This window comes from Balaenoptera acutorostrata, chromosome 18, assembly GCF_949987535.1.
Source record: "Balaenoptera acutorostrata chromosome 18, mBalAcu1.1, whole genome shotgun sequence".
Lineage (NCBI taxonomy): Eukaryota > Metazoa > Chordata > Mammalia > Artiodactyla > Balaenopteridae > Balaenoptera > Balaenoptera acutorostrata.
Window position 1 is genome coordinate 18340359 of NC_080081.1, and position 18749 is coordinate 18359107.

Sequence of the window (18749 nt, forward strand, 5' to 3'; positions counted from 1 at the left end):
TCACTGATGATTCTTACTTAAAAAGTAACAATGGCAAATATTGTGCTCAATATGCTATTGCAACTCCTTTTGATATTGTTGAGGCAGTATCTTTAACTATGGCTGATTCTTCCCAACAGGCTGAATTATACATTCTTACAAGGGCTTTCACTTTATCCAAGGACAAAAACGTCAATATTTATACTGATAGTAGATAAGCTTTCAAAGTAGCTCATGATTCTGGAATGTTGTGGAAGCAACATGGCTTCCCTACTTCCAGCAGAAATATAAATTAAAATGGCCCCTATGCTCAGAAATTATTAGATGCCATACTTTTACCTGACTCTTGGGAAGCTAAGGGAAATCACCTTGCTGATATTTCCTCAAGGAATGATGCCCTCAAAGGGACCAACAGTAGCCAAACCCCTAGCCATGGTCCAACAGGATATTTCCCCAAATTATAATTAGAAAAACTGACTAGAGGATCCCAACAATTGGCCTCAGGGGGAAAGAGAAAAACAGATTGAAAATTCAACAACTGTTGCTTTTATTAAAAAAAAAAAAAAGCTCTGGTTTGGACCAAATAACAACCCAGTCTTACTGAAGACTCTAAAATTCGCACTCCTCACCACTGTACGTGCATTAAACCATTGGTCTACTAACGAAATGATAGCCTTCACGAATCACCTTTGGTGGGGAAACATTAATAGGGCCACAAAAAGTGCCTACCTCGGGGCTTCCCTGGTGGCGCAGTGGTTGAGAATCTGCCTGCTAATGCAGGGGACACGGGTTCGAGCCCTGGTCTGGGAGGATCCCACATGCCGCGGAGCAACTACGCCCGTGAGCCACAACTACTGAGCCTGCGCGTCTGGAGCCTGTGCCCCGCAACGGGAGGGGCCGCGATGGTGAGAGGCCCGCGCACCGCGATGAAGAGCGGTCCCTGCACCGCGATGAAGAGTGGCCCCCACTTGCCGTAACTAGAGAAAGCCCTCGCACGAACCGAAGACCCAACACAGCCAAAAATAAAAAGAAATAAATAAATAAAGTAGCTATAAAAATTAAAAAAAAAAAAAAAAAAAAAAGTGCCTACCTCACTTGTCCCACTTGTTTAAAGTACAACCCATGGAAGCCTGTTAGTACTGCTCCTAGACATTTTGAACTGGCTAATGGACCATTCGAGGTCTGGCAAATGGATTTCATACAACTCCCTCCAACCAATGGATATAAATATGTTTTAGTCATGGTCTGTATGTTCTTACACTAGACTGAATCTATTCCTTGTAGACAAGTTACTACCTCTTCTGTAGCTAAAGTCCTTTTGGAAAAGATCATCCCTACCTGGAGAACCCCTCTTGAACTTCACAGTGATCCAGGAACCTGTCTTCCTGGTCAGGCACTTCAGCAATTCTGAGTTGTTTGGCCGGTTTTATACTTTCACTGTGCTTGCCACTCTCAATTCTCTGGTTTAGTCGAATGCACTAATAGCATTATAAGACTTAACTGGCAAAATTTGTAGAGGCCCTCCAAATACCTTGGCCAAAAGTATTGCCCTTGGTCCTTCTAAGTCTCAAATCAACCCCTTTTGGAACTCATAAGCTCTCACCCTTTGAGGTAGTCACAGGATGCCAAATGCACTTGGCTCCTGCTTCTTTTGACCCTCAATCAATAAAAGGGGAGATACTCCAATATTGCAAAGGTCTAATTGCTTCTATTAAAAATAACCACATTTTGGCAGAGCAATCTTTTCACAGTGTACCCTAGGGAGGCAAAGACCTTAAGCATCACATTTTGCAACCTGGAGATTTTGTCTATTGGAAAAGATACTTCCAGAAGAACTCTCTGCAACCCCTCTGGAAAGGCCCCTATAAGGTACTGCTAACCAACCCTTATATCACCAAACTCCAAGGAATAGACTCTTGGATTCACATGACACATGTAAGAAAGCACTGAACCTTGACTAGATCTGTACATCATCTGGTGACCCAAAAACAAAGATTTCCCAGAATTGAAGCAGACAGCATCTGATAAGGCAGCTTTCCCAAGATACCTGGACCAGGCCTTCTGGAAGTTTGTCGTCAAACTTTTGATAATGACATAGCACTTCAGATGATCTCCAATGTCTATGATCTTGAAAATACATGGACTTTAGATTAAAAGTGCTTGAGTGTTTTCCATCCTACCCCTCCTTGTTACTCAAATGTGACCTCAGTAGGTTTCCAATCTGTGCATTTTCCCTCCAACATGAGACACTACATCCAGGAAAGGTCATTCCTGACATTGAGAGACAAAAGACCACTGAAACTAGAAAACCTGACTCTTGATCAGTGATGCTTTCAGAGAAAGATCTTTTTTTTTTTCTTTTTTTTTTTTTTTTTAATCAGTCATCAATTTTATACACATCAGTGTATACATGTCAATCCCAATCGCCCAATTCAGAGAAAGAGCTTGATCAAAAGGGGGAAATGAAAAAATTGAGTAAACAGACCCTCAATGAAACAGAGTCAGGAGACCAAAAGGGGGAGCTTTCAGGCCCTTCAATGATAGCAGAACCTAACAGGAAAAAGGGTTTCTTTCCTAGCAAAGAATCAGCCATGAAAAGCAGTAAGTTCTTTGTTTACCACAGCCCTCCCAACTTCCCTTTCTCCTCTGTAGAAGTGTTCTCCTTTCCTTGCCATGTGGACTTGCACGTGGCTTGCCATGGTTGCAGACCCTGAATTGCAATTCACTGCTGATTCCAAATAAATCCATCTTTCCTGGAGAAATCTGGCTGTCTATTCATTCCAGGTTAACATACTGTTTCATGGATGCTGACAGAAACCAAGAGACTCTCAGCACATCAAGCAAGATCATGAGCATCATATTGCTTACTCTGCCCCACAGGGGTTCTATATGAATACCAGCATATGTTATGGATTGTATTACAGGGGAGAAACACTGATCTTTTAGGGGATTCACCAATAGCAAGTCAAAACATCTGGTCTTTGTCCTGAGAAAAACTATCCCTCAAGGTTGCTTATTGCAAACACAACACAGAGATGGTCCAAGTAAAGGGCACTCAGGGCCTTGCATTTTTATCATACTTAGTAAAAACATACCAGACACAGGACCCAAGGTGGATTACCTCTCCCAAGAGGGAGGTAAGATGGGAGAAAGTGGAGATAAGTAGACAAGTCTGGAAAAGAAGGCAGGAATTATATCACTGAAAAATTTAAATGCAATACGTGGGAGTTTGGGCTTTTGCCACAGCACTGGGGAACCATGAAAGATGTTTTAAGATGTGTGCCAAACACCTCTGGATTTGTATGTATGACTTGAACACGTTTTCTAGGACCTCCTTCCCCTTCCCTCCCAGCTCACCTTTGTGGTAAGTGAAAAAAACAAACAAAAACAAAAAAACCTTCCGTACTCTATAATGTGATCCTCTCCCTGAAATTTTTAACCTGTAAAGCAAAAGAGTTGGGCCAGTTTCTCTCCTTTTGGAGAAGCTATATGGCAACCATATTTTCTGCTATATGAACATGGCTGCTCTGCAGCAGGAAAAAAAAAAAATAAAGCCTATAGCCACAAAGAATAAGAGATCTGTAAACATTCTAGTCCCAATTTGCATTTCTTTACCTCATCTGAATCCTTGCCCTTCCTTTGTCTTCACTGTCCCTTGAGATGCCTCAATGTACTTCCAATGCATTCCTTTTTTAGTTTAAGACAGCTTTGGTTGGGCTTCTGTCACTTGAATCTGAACATATGAATTGATGTAGAAGGGAACGTTCTCAGGTTTATCATTTAGAAAGATCACCTTTAAGTAGTATGCAAAATGACTTCCAATGAAGACAAAGCTGGACCAATAAACCAATAGACTATCACAATAGTCCAAAAGAGAAATGTTGTTTTTATTTGCCTTTAAAGACATGGCCATAACTAGGTATCCTGATTGAGAGATAACTTCAGAAATAATTCCTGGCTCTGAAGTTAGTTTACAGCACCTCAGTACTTCCAGAAATAACCTGTGAGGAACAACTTTATTTATGGTAGCTCAGGATCAAAACCAACCTTTCCAAATGGGGAGAAAAAGAGCATATAAAGCTGAAGAAGAAGAAGCCAGATCATGACGGGTCTGATAAGCTACATCAAAGAAGTCAAGACCATTAGGATAAAGAGCAATGGGATTGCCTGTTTTCATTGCTGCCATTGGACTGAAGTCCAGGAGCCTTGAACTCATTATTACACAGAGATGCTCAGATCATGGAATTGCAATAGCTTCATCTCAATGTTCCCATACGTGTGAATCACATAGTGAAATTCATTAATTTCACTAATCACAGGGTAAATTAAAAATCTGTATCATTGAAAAAACATCATCTTTTTCAAGAATTCAAAGGACAGAGAAATTTATAAAGTATATTTCTACTTCTTAACTTCTTTTCCTCTTCCTAACTCTACTTTCCAATGTTATTTACTATTAATGGTATTTTCTGCATGTTGTTTTAGGGTATGTTTGCCCATAATTGATAAGCAAGTAGGTTCCTTCTTTTTTTTAAGTCGAGCCATAATTTGCTTTTTCCTTTCAATAGGGCTATGAGTCACTTTGGTTACATAGCTTTACCTCTCTGGGTGTAATATCCACATGATTATCCATAATTTATCATTTAATAAACATTAATAGGCATCTACATTAGCTGTGGATCCTCTGTGCAATAAACCTGCTTATGTATGTATATATATTCGTTTAAATTTGTCCAATTACTTTGTTAGAACACTTTCCTATAAATTGGAATTGGTAGGCAAAGAGTATACAAAATTTAAATTTTGAGTGATATATGCAAAATTGTCCCTGAATGTAGAGACAGTCTTCACCAGTCTTCTTTCTCAGTATTTGTAGATGAGAGTGCCCTATTTGCTACAATCACAGGAGCATTAGCTATCAGTATTTTTAATCTTTGACAACGTGATATTCCTAAGAAATTGGTTTTCCTCTCTTACTCTTGAGTCAATCATCTTCACATATCCTTATTAGTCATTTAGTCATTTGAATTTCCTTTTCATGTTCTTTTTTCATTTCCCTTGGAATATTAGTGTCTTTGTCACCAATTTATAAGAGCTCATGCATGATTAAGGATGCTAACCTTTTGGTTGTTGTGTATTACAGATGAAATGACAGAGTTTTTCCCCCATTTATTTCACTGTGATGTTTATTTTATTTTTTGATTATACAGAAATTATGTATTCAAATAGAATCACTTTTTTGTTCTTGTTGCTGTTTTTTGTTTGTTTGTTTGTTTTTTAGAGAAAGGCAATGGGAAATCATTGAAGGATTTAACATGAGAAATAAAGATATGGTTTACTTTCATTGGGAATTATTTGGGAAATGAACTGGCAAGGACCAAGAGCAGATGTAGGCTGATTGAGTAATCCAGCCATGAGAAGGCACTAGGTTAAAGCATGGTGGTGGCAATGGTGGTGGGTAGAGAAATTACGGGGACGTTTGTAAAACAGATTCTGTGAGATTTGGTTGCTGATTGAATTAGTGGAGTCAGTGGGGATTGAACTGCTGTTTTATTCTGGGGTGTTATCTATTTAGTCAAATTTCCAACTGAAACCTAAAGAGTTAGCCAGCACCAGTGTTATTCATAAAAGGGGTGAGGGAAAACGGAAAGAAAGAAACAACTAATTAACAGAAGCATGATCACGAGGTACCTGAATATGAATAGAGAGATCATCATTGCTTAGAACTTCTAAAAGCATTTATAATTCAACTCTAGAACAGATTTGTGTTTCTATATATTTTAATTACAAATCAAATGATCTCTGAAAGCTATGGGTTTAAATATCTAAAGTATGTAAAGTTTTGTCATACAGGAAGGATCTTGAAAGGAAATAAATTGGTATCTCAAATAGAATTATTCAATAAAATTTTTTATAAAGGGCAGGGTATAGGAAACCTATAAAGGACACTGCAATACTCCCTGGCTAATAACGGTGGAGAAGGGGCTGTTACTACCTCAGAGGAGACAAGAGGAGAAAGTAGCTACCAGAATCCAGAGAGAGAAGTGAGTTCGCCTGAGAGGAGCTGTGTGCTTAGGTAAAAGGACTTAGGCAGGCTGCCGGGACCCCACAGGGTGAGACCTGGACGCACCACACTCCACTTGCCCTGTCTTCTTCTCCAGCCACTGCTTCCCAAGGGCTGCCAGAGGCAAGAATGCCTTTGACGTAGTCCAGGGACAGAGCAGGACGGAGAGACCATCTAAAGGGGCAAGCAGAGACTCACCAGCATGCTCCACCTTTGTGCCTTTTTTATGGAAAAAAAGTTCTCATCCCCAATGCAGAAGACACACAAAAAGACCTAGCAGCACCATGACACGCAAGAACGTGACAAAACGCAGTAGAAAATTAACTCCTACTCCCCCTAATGACGTCAATCACGAGCTGCAGAGCCTCTCCCTGCTTGCATTTGATCAGCATGTTTCCAGGCAAAGTACCTCCCTCTTGACCTTAATAGAATTAATTTAAATGACATTATTTCACAAAAGACCAGTCTTTAGATCTTAAACTACATAATATGAATAAACAAATTTGATTTTACCTTAGAATTAAACTATAAACAATTAAGTAACTTGTTAACTAAAATAAAGAATGAAAGGATGGACTACGTTTCTGTGAGTAGAGGATCAATACTTTGAGAGTGAGTGATGGGAGAAAATTATCTGAAAGTTTAGAAGTTTATTAGCATGAAGAGAAAGGATCTCTACTTTGCCTGCTCTTTGATCTCATATAAAGAATTTTTTTAATGTTTCTAAGAATTACATTTCTAGTATTGATAGAATTAACTATATTACTGTGGATTACATTATTGTTCACAAAGCTTTTACACCATACCATGTGGTCCTCATAAACCACTGAAAGGGAAAAGGAACAGCCTATATACTATCCCTGTGAAGAAAGAAAAACATTTTCTGAGAGGTTGAGTTATCTGCTGAAGGTCACATAGCTAATAAGTGATGTAGTCAAGACCAAACTATTTCAGAACGAAATTCATTGGTATTCACTAAAATATGTGACCATAATATGGGGCAAATTATAAGTTAAAATGTCTCATTTTCCCATTTATTTATCCCATGACAACTTTTCAATGCTTTGTCATACTTACCATTTTTCCTTGTTTTCTATGTAAGATATGTCCAAAGATAAAATTAAATATTAAATATTTAACAACTTCAAGCTTATCTGTGACCCTAAACTTAGAAAGGTAAAAAGCAACATTTAGTTTTGTTTTGCAACTGAAGCTCTTAACTATTCAAATCCAGACCCACATATCTTCACCTGATAAATAAAGAGCACTCTGAAGAACTCGTGGATTCCTCAGCTTTTTGACTCTTTCAATGTTATTCCTATTTCCTTTACCTTTTAAGTTAATCAAAAAATCTTTTTTTAATAATGACTTCCCCCCTCCCCAGAGTAAAATGTATTCCAAGCCTGGTGAAGAACAGACTATTAATCTCTTCACTTTATTGACCTACTTCAGTTTCAGCTCATTAAACACAGACATTTTCAATGATCAAAAGAAAATGAACCAAATGTAACTTGGTATAACCTTAGCAAATAAGAGAGTTGTTCAAAAAGCAAATAAATCTGAACAGGTAATTTAATACTGACAATCTTCCATTTAAAGAGTATTTATGCTATGAACAAGGACATGCAGAAATAATTTCTACGTTCATTTGATCAGTGAAGTCACACTCTTGATATGCTTTTTATCCAACTCTCTTCTCAGTTCTTAGCCTCTCCCAAAATGAATACTATACTGAAGGAATTATGCACTAACGTCCCTTGAAACTATAAGACAAGGAAAAACAAAAGACTATGAGCTGTAAAAAGATAGCTGCCAAAGATTATTTCATTATACTGCCATACAGAATTATAAAAACTAAAGTAAACCTAATTATCAGAGCACAAGAGAGGAAAACCAGTAATTCAAACCCATTATCCTAAAAAGAATAATAAGCAATTTAAATTAGGAAACAAGAAATGTTTACTAGCTTTTAAATATGACTGTATTTGAAAGATATTTAAGTTACTAGCTGAACCATACTAGAATATGCATGTCTCATTAGCACTGACTTAAGTAATCCTTTACTTAGGTAAAATTTCCTAAAACCAATTCTAAGATATCCTAAAAAAAATAACCAACCACAATTCACACAGGAAAAAAAAAGTTTTTTTCTAAGATATCACTGAAAAGAAGTCTTAAAGGCTAGGCGAGTAGTTCTAAAATTGGAATTGTAAATACTTTAGAGACAAATTATACCTGCTACCATATATCATGTTTTGTGATTTAACAGCAGTTATTTTCTTGCTTCCTCTGAAAGATTGTGGCCTCTCTACTTGGTCACATGGAATCTAGACCCCAAGTCAGTGTCCTTTAACAAACAACCTTCCCAGCTCAGGAACAATTCCATAGATAAGTGATTTGTACTTTTTCCCAACATGGAATTAATCAGGGTAGGAGACGGAAAAACCGAATCATCTTCCAGTTCCTTACTATTAATTTTCTCATGGAAAGAAACAATTTTGCAAAACATATATTCAAATAAAACACAAACCGACCAATCCACAGCCAATTGTAAATTATAGTTGGTCACCTTTATTTTTCTCCATTCTTCCAATAATAGATCAATTAATGTTCTAAGGCAGATCAGTCACACTGTCTACATGGTGATAACAACTGCAAATGAATCCTTAAATGTTAAATAATCTTCCTTCCCTTGCAAGACATTTGAGGAAACTTTCTTTCAGACATTGGTTTGGCAATTAATTTACTCCATTTCAAAAATGTTAGCTAAGATAGATAAAAATTCTTTAAATTTAAACTTAAAAGCATTAGATCACTTTATAAAATTTGTGGCAGTTACATAAGAAGGTATTAACTCCACACAAACAATTTATTCAACAACACAACTAAGTCCAGATCAGAATATATTTTTTAAAACTTCACCACCTACATTTCTCATTCTATTAATATCAGGCATAAAAAACATAATTAAACACAATAAAATGAGCCTGTTGGGTAACTATGAATATAAGATTAATTCTAAACATCAAAATTGATTTATTAAGTTTGGCCTAATCACAGAACAAAAAGATAAATCAATCACAGTTCCTGCTCTCAAGTAGCCTATAGTCTAGCAGAAGGAAAGAAACACATTTAAAATCAGTACTGCTACTTTTGAGTCCCAACCTTATATTAGAAATAACTAAATACTGATCTGTATGTGGTGAGTAAGGATTTCAGGGCTGGTCAAGGAAAAGACAGGACCTCATGATGGCAGTAGTATGCAATGAGCTTTATTTGGGTGCCACTTTGACAGGTTGCACGATAGGGGATGTCCCTCACAGCAGGAGACCTGGCGAGACATTGGTGCAGGACCACCACCCAGAAGAGGAAGAGAACAAGGGAAATCCCAGGAGAGAGGGGTATTGGCGAGGAGGCCCCCGTGTCTAGGTGATATTGCTTAGCAGCAAGATGGGAAGTCTCTGAGTCAAAGAGCTTCAAAGGGCAGCAGCAACTTGGGGTCTTTTACAGCACCAGAGTTTATTTTATCTATATGGCTAGCAGAGAAGTTCAGCTTTGTGGGGTTTGCAAAGCAGGCAGGCTCTAAATATGTTTACTTGAGCTATATTTAAAGCAATTGGAACTGTAAAAATTTGAGTTTGGCACCGGTGGGCTTTAGGCCAATGTCCCAACCAGCTGTGAAGAAGTAAAAGACACAGGGGCCAATTTTTAACCCATTTATATAACACCATAAAACATTTAAAAAATCACTGTATCAATAGAATCTTGGGTGTTCAAAACCTGTGGACTGACTTCTAGAGTCAGTCTTAAGAATCAGAGAGGTTCAAAAGATGAAATAAGAGGCTCCCTGAAGCTTTACTAAAGTATTCAACAAACATTTCAACTCCTATTTTGTGTCAGCCGCTGTTCTGGGCACCAGATATTCTACAGTGAACAAGGTACACAGCCGGACTGGCTACATAATTTGCAGGGCCCAGTGCAAAAGGGAAGCACGGGACCCTTTTTCAGACTTCAAGATGGTAACAGCAGGACATTAAACCAAGCATAGGGCCCTTCCGAGTGCGGGACCCTGTGTGACTGTATACGCTTCATATCCATGAAACCAGTCTCGGTAGACATGTTCCCTGTCCTCAACATGCACACAATCTGGTGGTGAAAAATCAACAGCAAAAAGAAAAGAAATATAGCACCAGGAAAAGTGCCATGAAAGAAACAGCAGGGAACAGAGTTCAGTGAACCTTGAGAAAGGCTTCTCTAGGAGCTGACATTTAAGCTGAGACCTGAGGCTTGCAAGCCAGCCAGCTGTATAATGTGTGTATGTGAAGGACCCATAGGTCGGACATTTATGCTAGTGGTTCTCAGTCAGGACGATTTTGCCTCTCCTGGGTCATTTGGCAAAGTCTAGAGACATCTTCTGTTATCAGAACTGGGGGGGTGGGGGGGTGGGAAAGGCGTTGCTACTGGCATCCAGGGGGCTAAAGGTCAGGGAAGCTTCTAAACACCTTACAATACACAGGACAGCACTCGCCGCCCCTGCCAACAACAAAGAATTATCCAGCCCCACAGGTCAGTGGTGCTGACACTGAAAAACCCTGAAGCGGAATGAATGTAGATAAGGCGATCGCAAAGCTGTGAGTGGGGTGAGAGTTTGGCACATTTGCCTTTCATGTCCTTAGCCATGTGACTTTATGGTAGCAAATACTGGAAACCTATATTTCCAACAACCGTAGAAAATTCAATTAATGGTACAGTGATTCAGTAGAATCTTAGTCACTAAAAAAATACATATTTAGAAGGATGTTTATGATTGGAAAAGGCATGTTACAAAGAAAGAAAAAGTGATTCTACATTCTTTCAAAAAATATTTATGTGCTGAGCAGAGGATGGATGAGGGTATTGAAAAGATAATTCAAAGGGTTATTGGTAGTTATTTCTGATGGTAAAATTATTTTTGCTTTCTTTGTACTTTTCAGTATTTTAAATTTTCAAGAGAAACGTAGACTCTCATAAAATCATGAAAGTACAAAATCTCATTTTCTTTCTGAAAAAGCGTATTATACATTCAACTTACATGGCAGCCATATGTGAACCTGATAAGGCTAATCAAAAACTGTGATATTTGTTGTGATTCACAGAATGACTAATCATTTTAGGATGATTTTAGCAGTACCACTGGTAAAATTTGAAATTTCTAAAGCTGAAAAGTAGAAGAATTGAGGGCACAATTGGTGGTGTCTCGTCTTCTAAAGGTCAGGCTTTTGTAAAAGAAAGGTAGATATGGAAAATGGCTACTCTCTATTAAAATGAATCGCTCGTTAGTTAACGGAGTAGACAGGGTACCACGTTCACAATCTATTTCAACAAAGTATATGAATGAAGTCTCTCAGGACTCCATTTTAACAAAATGAATTTGTGGTTTCTTGAACAGTTATATCAAGAGGCCATTGATTTATAAGTCATGTCTGTTTACAAGTAGTATCTGGTTGTTGAAATGTTACTCTTGGTCTTATACCAATTAACGATAAAAGAAATGTTATAGACCAAGAAGGTGTTCTTATCAGACAAGCCAAATTCCATATTCTAGAAAGTCCTAGCAAGCTGGAAACATAGTTGGGGGGAGTATAGAATAATTATAAAATGCTATTCTTTTTTTTTTTTTTTTTTTTTTTAAGAAATTCACGTTCTTTTATTTATTTATTTATGACTGTGTTGAGTCTTCGTTTCTGTGCGAGGGCTTTCTCCAGTTGCAGCGAGTGGGGACCACTCTTCATCGCGGTGCACGGGCCTCTCACTGTTGCGGCCTCTCTTGTTGCGGAGCACAGGCTCCAGATGCGCAGGCTCAGTAATTGTAGCTCACGGGCCCAGTTGCTCCGTGGCATGTGGGATCTTCCCAGACCGGGGCTCGAACCCGTGTCCCCTGCATTGGCAGGCAGATTCTCAACCACTGCACTACCAGGGAAGCCCCTAAAATGCTATTCTTAAGTTTCCTAAATTGCACCCCTCCTTAAAGCCGATTATAAAAATACAGGATGTTGGACACTTGGCAAAAAGGAACTTAAATTTTGGGATGGAGAGAGGATGGGGACACACACAACATTTACATTTGTTAGTAAACTGACTATGAGGGAATAGGATGTGATTTGTACAATTCAGGCCCTGATGGAGAGTCATACTCTATGGCCCAAAAGTAGAAAATCATACTCGCTTCCCCATTATGAAGCTTCACTAAAAGCCTGGATAAAAATGAAACACATCATTTTCTTAGACATCGAAGCACACACCAGATATTCCAGAGGAGAAAGTGACAAGTTTCCCTGACACTGGAACTAGGGCTTGATGTTTACAACTCAACAGAGACAACATGCTCAGAATAAGAAAACAATGATGAGACAAAGCCACTTGAGACCAGTGATGCAGCAGGACAGCCACGAGGACACTCTACAACCACACAAGTAACTAAACATCCCCCTCTTTGGACCAGCAAGAGTGACTACTGCTTCTTCATTAAAGAAAACTACCCCCATCTTAATCTTCCTAACACCTAGGTAAGTCATGAAGATGCCCAATTCCTGAATTGCCCTGCTTCCTTAAACCCTTGTAATCACCCAGCACAAAGCCAAATCCTATAAAAAGCCCCTTTCAACTGCCTCTAACCAAGGCACCCACAGTTCCTGAGCTGTGCGATCTCCCTTGCTGCAGAAAGTAAGACCTAGTTTGTTTGACTATCATTCTGTTTCTGGTGGTTCCTGGCTGGTGGACTTCAACCCAAGACAATCCTGTTATTACTAATCTGCCCAACATCAGCCTGTGGGTCCCTTTTATGGTTTTGGATCACCATAACCATGCCGCCCCAGCAGCAAAAGGGGTTAGTTCATGAGAAACAAGAGTCCCAAATTGAGATTACTGTCAATGAGTGACTATGGCCACCAGCCATCTAATGATGTGACTCCCTAAGCCACCTCATAAACACTCCTTCACCTCCCTGAATACAGACAGCAGGATGGTGGTGGAACCAGTGTCTATGGGTGCTGCAGCTAGCAGTGGTGGAGTGCAGCTGGGTTTCTTTCTTAGAGTTCCCCTTAGTCCACAAAAAAACAGAATATTCACCATAACCTAAGAAATACCATTTCAGATAGGTTTCTTTCTTATAGTTTCCATTAGTTGACAAAAAGAAACAAAACATTCACCATAATCTAATAAATACCATTTCAGATAGGTTTCTTTGATTTTCCATTAGTTCATGAAAAGAAACAAAACGTTCACCATGACCTAAAAGGTATCGTTTTAGATAGAAACATATTTCCCAATTTTAAAAACAATCATCTGTGACTTTTAAAAAACTAGTTATTATAAAACACATTCTGATTTATAGAGATCCAAAACTAAAATTTCACCCTTAAAGGTCAAGTTCATTTACAATCAAGACACTAAATAAGGGCTTCCCTGGTGGCGCAGTGGTTAAGAATCCGCCTGCCAATGCAGGGGACACAGGTTCGAGCCCTGGTCTGGGAAGATCTCACATGCCGTGGAGCAACTAAGCCCGTGCGCCACAACTACTGAGCCTGCGCCCTAGAGCCTGCGAGCCACAACTACTGAGCCTGCGCACTGCAACTACTGAAGCCCAAACGCCTAGAGCCTGTGCTCCGCAACAAGAGAAGCGACCGCAATGAGAAGCCCGCGCACCGCAGCAAAGAGTAGCCCCCACTCACCACAACTAGAGAAAGCCCGTGCACAGCAACGAAGACCCAACGCAGCCAAAAATTAATTAATTTTTTAAAAAGACACTAAATAAAAAACGGTAATAACAGCAACACATTTTTTGAGCACTTACTATGTACCTGGATTTGTGCTATTTTACATACATGTACTATTGCATTTCATCTATGCAACATGCCTTTAAGAATTAACATTCCCATTTTACAGATGAGAAAATGGAGGTTCAAAGAGGACAACGGATTAACCTCGGTCACAGAGCTACAGGTGCCAGGACCAGGTTTTGAACCCAAGTGTCTATAATTCCAAACTCCAAGGTCACCAAGTAGATTGTTTCTCTTGGGTATCAGTATAAAACAACACTGCCCTTGAAGCCAATATACGACTGGATTATAATGAAAGCAGTTTTTAAAAAAAAGAACTATAGCGTACTACTTAAAGTGTCCTATAGTATTAGAATTTAACTTTGCCACATTAAGTTTATTTTTATTATACCATTTACAACCAAAGCTACCAAGAAAAAGTTATCTTTCACATGCTACTCTCTGTAACAAGCAACATCCACATTTTTAAAACTAGTTGGTATATAAAATCTGAAGGTAGCCTTGGATTTTTATAAGCTTCTCCTTTCTGAATTATCTTCTTTAAAAAAAAGGAAATAATGCATGTGTGAACAATGCCTGTGTGAAAAGAATTTCAATGGGAAAGCATTATCCCTTCTCCCCAATAAAAAAAAATAAAAATAAAAGGACGTTTTAAAAGTCACTTTCACTAACAGGTCTTCTCTGAATGAAATAAACAAGAGCAAAGGGCACCTTGACTACTACCTAGGAAATAAAATCAGAACACAGGGAAATCTGTAATTCTAATCACATTTACACCTTCTCTCCTTTTTTACATTTCTCATCCAAACATCCTTAGGAGCTCAATAGGCTTAAAAGAATTGGAGCAGGGTAGAGAACAAAGGTGAGGGGAATCTGAGAGCTTAAATGGCTGTTCTCACCATTTTAGTAATTTCAAATTGGGTAACATAGTTTTCAGAAGATGTAAAAGTCACAAATATAGAATGAAACTGTAAAAAGTTATTCTACCTGCTTATATTTTAAAAGTGGCATTTTGGCCAGGCATCTCAGGAATTAACTACTTGTGGACAAGAAATGCAAGAAAGCACTAAAAAAATTAACTTTCAAGGAAAACAAATATCAAATTTAAATGTATTAGCTTTAGTCAATGAAAGCCTCTGTGCTAAATACATACACCTGCTAAAAAGAATATTAATATTTGTATTCTTATGTGAGAATGACTACTTAGATATTAACTATGTTCTCTCTTGAGATTGAGGATAATTTTAGAAAATAGGATTCAACTACTATACTCAATGAAGCTAAATATTATAGATCACATATAAATACAAAAATAAAGAAAAGCATTTATGAACCATGTGGTATGTGTGGTTTACTCAAATGGGGAATGAAAGTTTTTTTAGTGGAAAGAAAAGAGACATCAATGTTAAAAGAAACAGTTTAATATTCATTTAATTATTCAAATAAAAAATGACCAAAAATAGAGAAATGATAAAAATTCAGAATTATATCAAATTCAGATGTGAGTGCCTGTTAAAAGAAACAGTTTAATATTCATTTAATTATTCAAATAAAAAATGACCAACAATAGAGAAACGATAAAAATTCAGAATTATATCAAATTCAGATGTGAGTGCCTGTTATTGGGTGATTCTGATTCAGAATAATACTTTCACGTGACTTTTTCTTAATGCAAATATCAAAAGAATTCAGCACTGTTTTTCACCAGCACCATTGATGTCCCTAAGAGTGCAGCCCTGCATGGCCCCGTGAGTAGGTGTTGCTAGGATTCCTCCATCGCCCTTAAGCTACAGATAAAGAAAGGTACTAGCAATGGGGAAACAATCCAGAATGCCTTAGAAAAGAAGATGCCTGCCATCCTGGCTCTTTTTTGTGTGTCATGTATATCAAACACAAATAAGTACAACCATTTCCTTCTCTGTAGGACAGAGTTTCAGTTTCAGTAAAATGTTATGCCAGTGACTGATTCGCTGCAAAGTTCCTCTTCAAAAGAGATGAAACACACCCAAGGTTCTAGAAATGTAATGCCTTCTAGTCATTGTATTACGTTTAGCAGGTACCAGATATACTGAGATATGAGATGGGTGGTGAAATCAAGGCCTTACTGTCAACATTTACTGAACATATCAGCCAAAATTATGCGATCCGGGGGGCAAAAATCTATGGTTCAGGTGGATTTCACAGCTCAATGCCCTCACCAAGTCCCCTGCCCCAACACACACACTCACTTTAGTTGCATTACCTACTGACAAGTGAGGGTTTTTTTTTTAATGAAACGAATGCACCGAAATAAGAAGACAGATTTGCAAGGGGGTGGTATCGTTTGAGAACAGAATTGCCCTCAGCTGAGAATATCCAACTATGTTGTTTCAAGTAATATAGAAAAAGTGCCTAGTACCGAATAGGTATTCAAATAAATATTTGTGTGTTTGTTTATAAGACTAGTCTTGTAAACTGAAATGGTTGCGGTGGGCTCAAATGCCCAGATTTTCCTTGTGGGATGACTGCAGAACTGAGGTGACAACCAGCAAAGAAATCAAGCGCAAGAGCTACAGCTCCACAGTGCTAAGAGCAAGCCTCCTCCCCGTACAAACTCAGAGGACGGATTTCAGACCCAAGCATCCGCCACAAGTTCTTCGTCCAACCAGTAAGCGCACAGCATTTGTCAGTGTGTTGGCCTCGTAATTAGGTGCATTGCTTCAGTAAGATCTTAGCTCCAGACACCTGCTGCCGCGTTCGACAACTAAGACCTATTTTTCCAGACCGAATGTAAACTGGAAATCCCGCCCGCAAGAGGAAATTTGCGCGGAGGGGGCGCGGAGCACAGGGTGAAGGGTCAGGCACACGCGCTTACGAGAAGCAGAATCGACGCTGGCCACACTTACTGTATTCTTTCCCTTTCAATCTCTGGAAGATCTCATCCATGTCAAGCGGCTGCCCCATGCATTCTGTTTGATCGCCTGTTGCCGGCACATCTTTCAGGCGTTGCATCTACCCAGTGGTTCCGAGACACACACTGGGTAGTTTAGGTTCCTGCAAGGAGGGCTTGATGCCCGGGCGCGGAGGGGCAGCTAAGGGTCACACCAGGGAGGGCGAGTCTTAATGACAGAGGAAACCGGCCGCCCTTGTCAGTGCCCCATTCTCCAGCAAAGGAGGATAAGGCAGCGTTGTGTTTTTACTGTCAAACTTACAGCGACCAACCCAACTCCGTCCACCGTACGACAAAGCAGCAACCGAGGCCCCCCGGCGGGGCACTGGGGAAGTTCCCACGCGGAACAGAAACGCGGTCAGGCCGCGCTGTCCCCCGCTGGCAGGTTTACCGGCCTCTTCCAGCGCATCGGCCGAGACTCAGGGAGCCGGGCGGGAAGCAAACGCCCAGAGCTCGGCTCAGCCGCAGGCGGCGTCAGGGAGTCCCCGGAGCTGCGCTGCGCTCGGGATGTTCACGCCGCGCTTCCCCAGAAGCCTCCCCAGAATTCACCTTGCGCGGCCGGAGGGCCTCAAAGGTCATCTTCCCACGAAGGGCCATTCTGACAACCTGGGGAGCGCAGGGCCGGCGCTCCGGACGCCCCAGCCCGCGCCCAGGCGCACAGCTCCGCGCCGAGTCCGCGCCTTACCTGCCCGCGGCGAATCCTGCAGCCCCTTGACAGGTCCCACCAGGCGCCACTGGAAAAGTTTCCGAACTTCTTCGCAGCTCCGCAAGCCCTCGCTTCGGGTAGACCCAACGAGAGCCAGAAGGAGGAGACAGCGACAGCCCACGCGCCAGGTCTGTGCGTCCATCATCGGTGTCCTGGTCACTCCTTTCCCCGCCGTGGACCCCACTCTCCCCGCGCGCCTTGCGCTGCAGGCGCTGGAAAAGGCTTGGCGGTCGAGGTTCCCAAGAGGTGCAATCTGTCGGTGGGCTGGGACGCCGGCTTCACCTGCGGGCACTTGGCTTTCTCCGGAGGTGCCCCAAGGCTGAGACACCGGAGTTCTCGGGCAGAGCGCCGCCAGGTCTCCCTCTCCAGCGGGGCGAGATGGCGCCGCGCGAGCGAGGAAACGGCTGGAGCCGCACGGAGCCCGCGGGTATCAGGCTCGGGCCACCGCCGCGGTCGCCGGGGGCTCGGCTGGAAGCGGCCGACCCGGGACGCGCCGCCAGTCGAGCTCCGCGGACAGGCCCCGCCCCCGCCCCGTGGTCAGGCCACGCCCCCCGCGTGCCGCCCGGGGCCTCACCCGTGGAGCCTGTCAACGGCGGTCCACGCCGGAGAGACAGCAGAGCGGCGCTGTGTGGAGCCAGGAAACAACTAAAACGAAACCCGACCTCGCTCTCCCAATCCATTCCGGGGAACTGCAGTCTGATGAAAAGAAGAGCGAATGTACGAAGAGGCTCAGAGAAGACAAGAGATGAGAAACACCAACTGGGAATATTTCCATATAAATACTTCCGTATAAATCAAGTCCTCAATGCATAGGAATTTGTATTCGAATTGCATGAAGTGGGATCTGGGCACAATACAAAAGGCAAAAAACTATTTATAGTTAAAGATCTCAATTGAGAGGCTTGATAGCACTTAGGTTTTAAAAGAGTGTACGTGAGACGTTATTCTTTTTAAATTGCTGTATGTTTGCTGCTTTGGAACATTGTTTTTGTAACATTACGATTTTCTGAAAAAATTTAGAAGTCATAAAAACTACATTCAAACCTTATAATGTTCTTATTTTCACAGTAAAGTCCAGTTTATTCTCTTATTACCCTTTAGCATCATATTTTGCTTCAGTACTTTGTATCTATAAGGGCCCATCTGAGCTTTACCACTTCTGGAATTTCTTTAAAACATTTCTCAAAGAACTACTAGGGTAAAAGTGCTCACGGAAGTTTCTCACAAGGAAGATAGAAAAATGAAGACTTTAAG

General features: G+C 40.6%; 1 protein-coding gene across 1 annotated transcript in view; it reads right to left on the reverse strand.

The window, feature by feature from the left end:
- The window catches only part of GPC5 (glypican 5), a 658111-nt gene extending 640193 nt beyond the window's left edge, over positions 1-17918 (reverse strand). Inside the window, exon 1 of the mRNA XM_007196859.3 lies at positions 17475-17918. Within this exon, the coding sequence (XP_007196921.2) occupies positions 17475-17640 (166 nt within the window). The 5' untranslated portion in view covers positions 17641-17918. The remainder of the gene's footprint in view (positions 1-17474) is intronic.
- Positions 17919-18749: the final 831 nt, after the last annotated feature.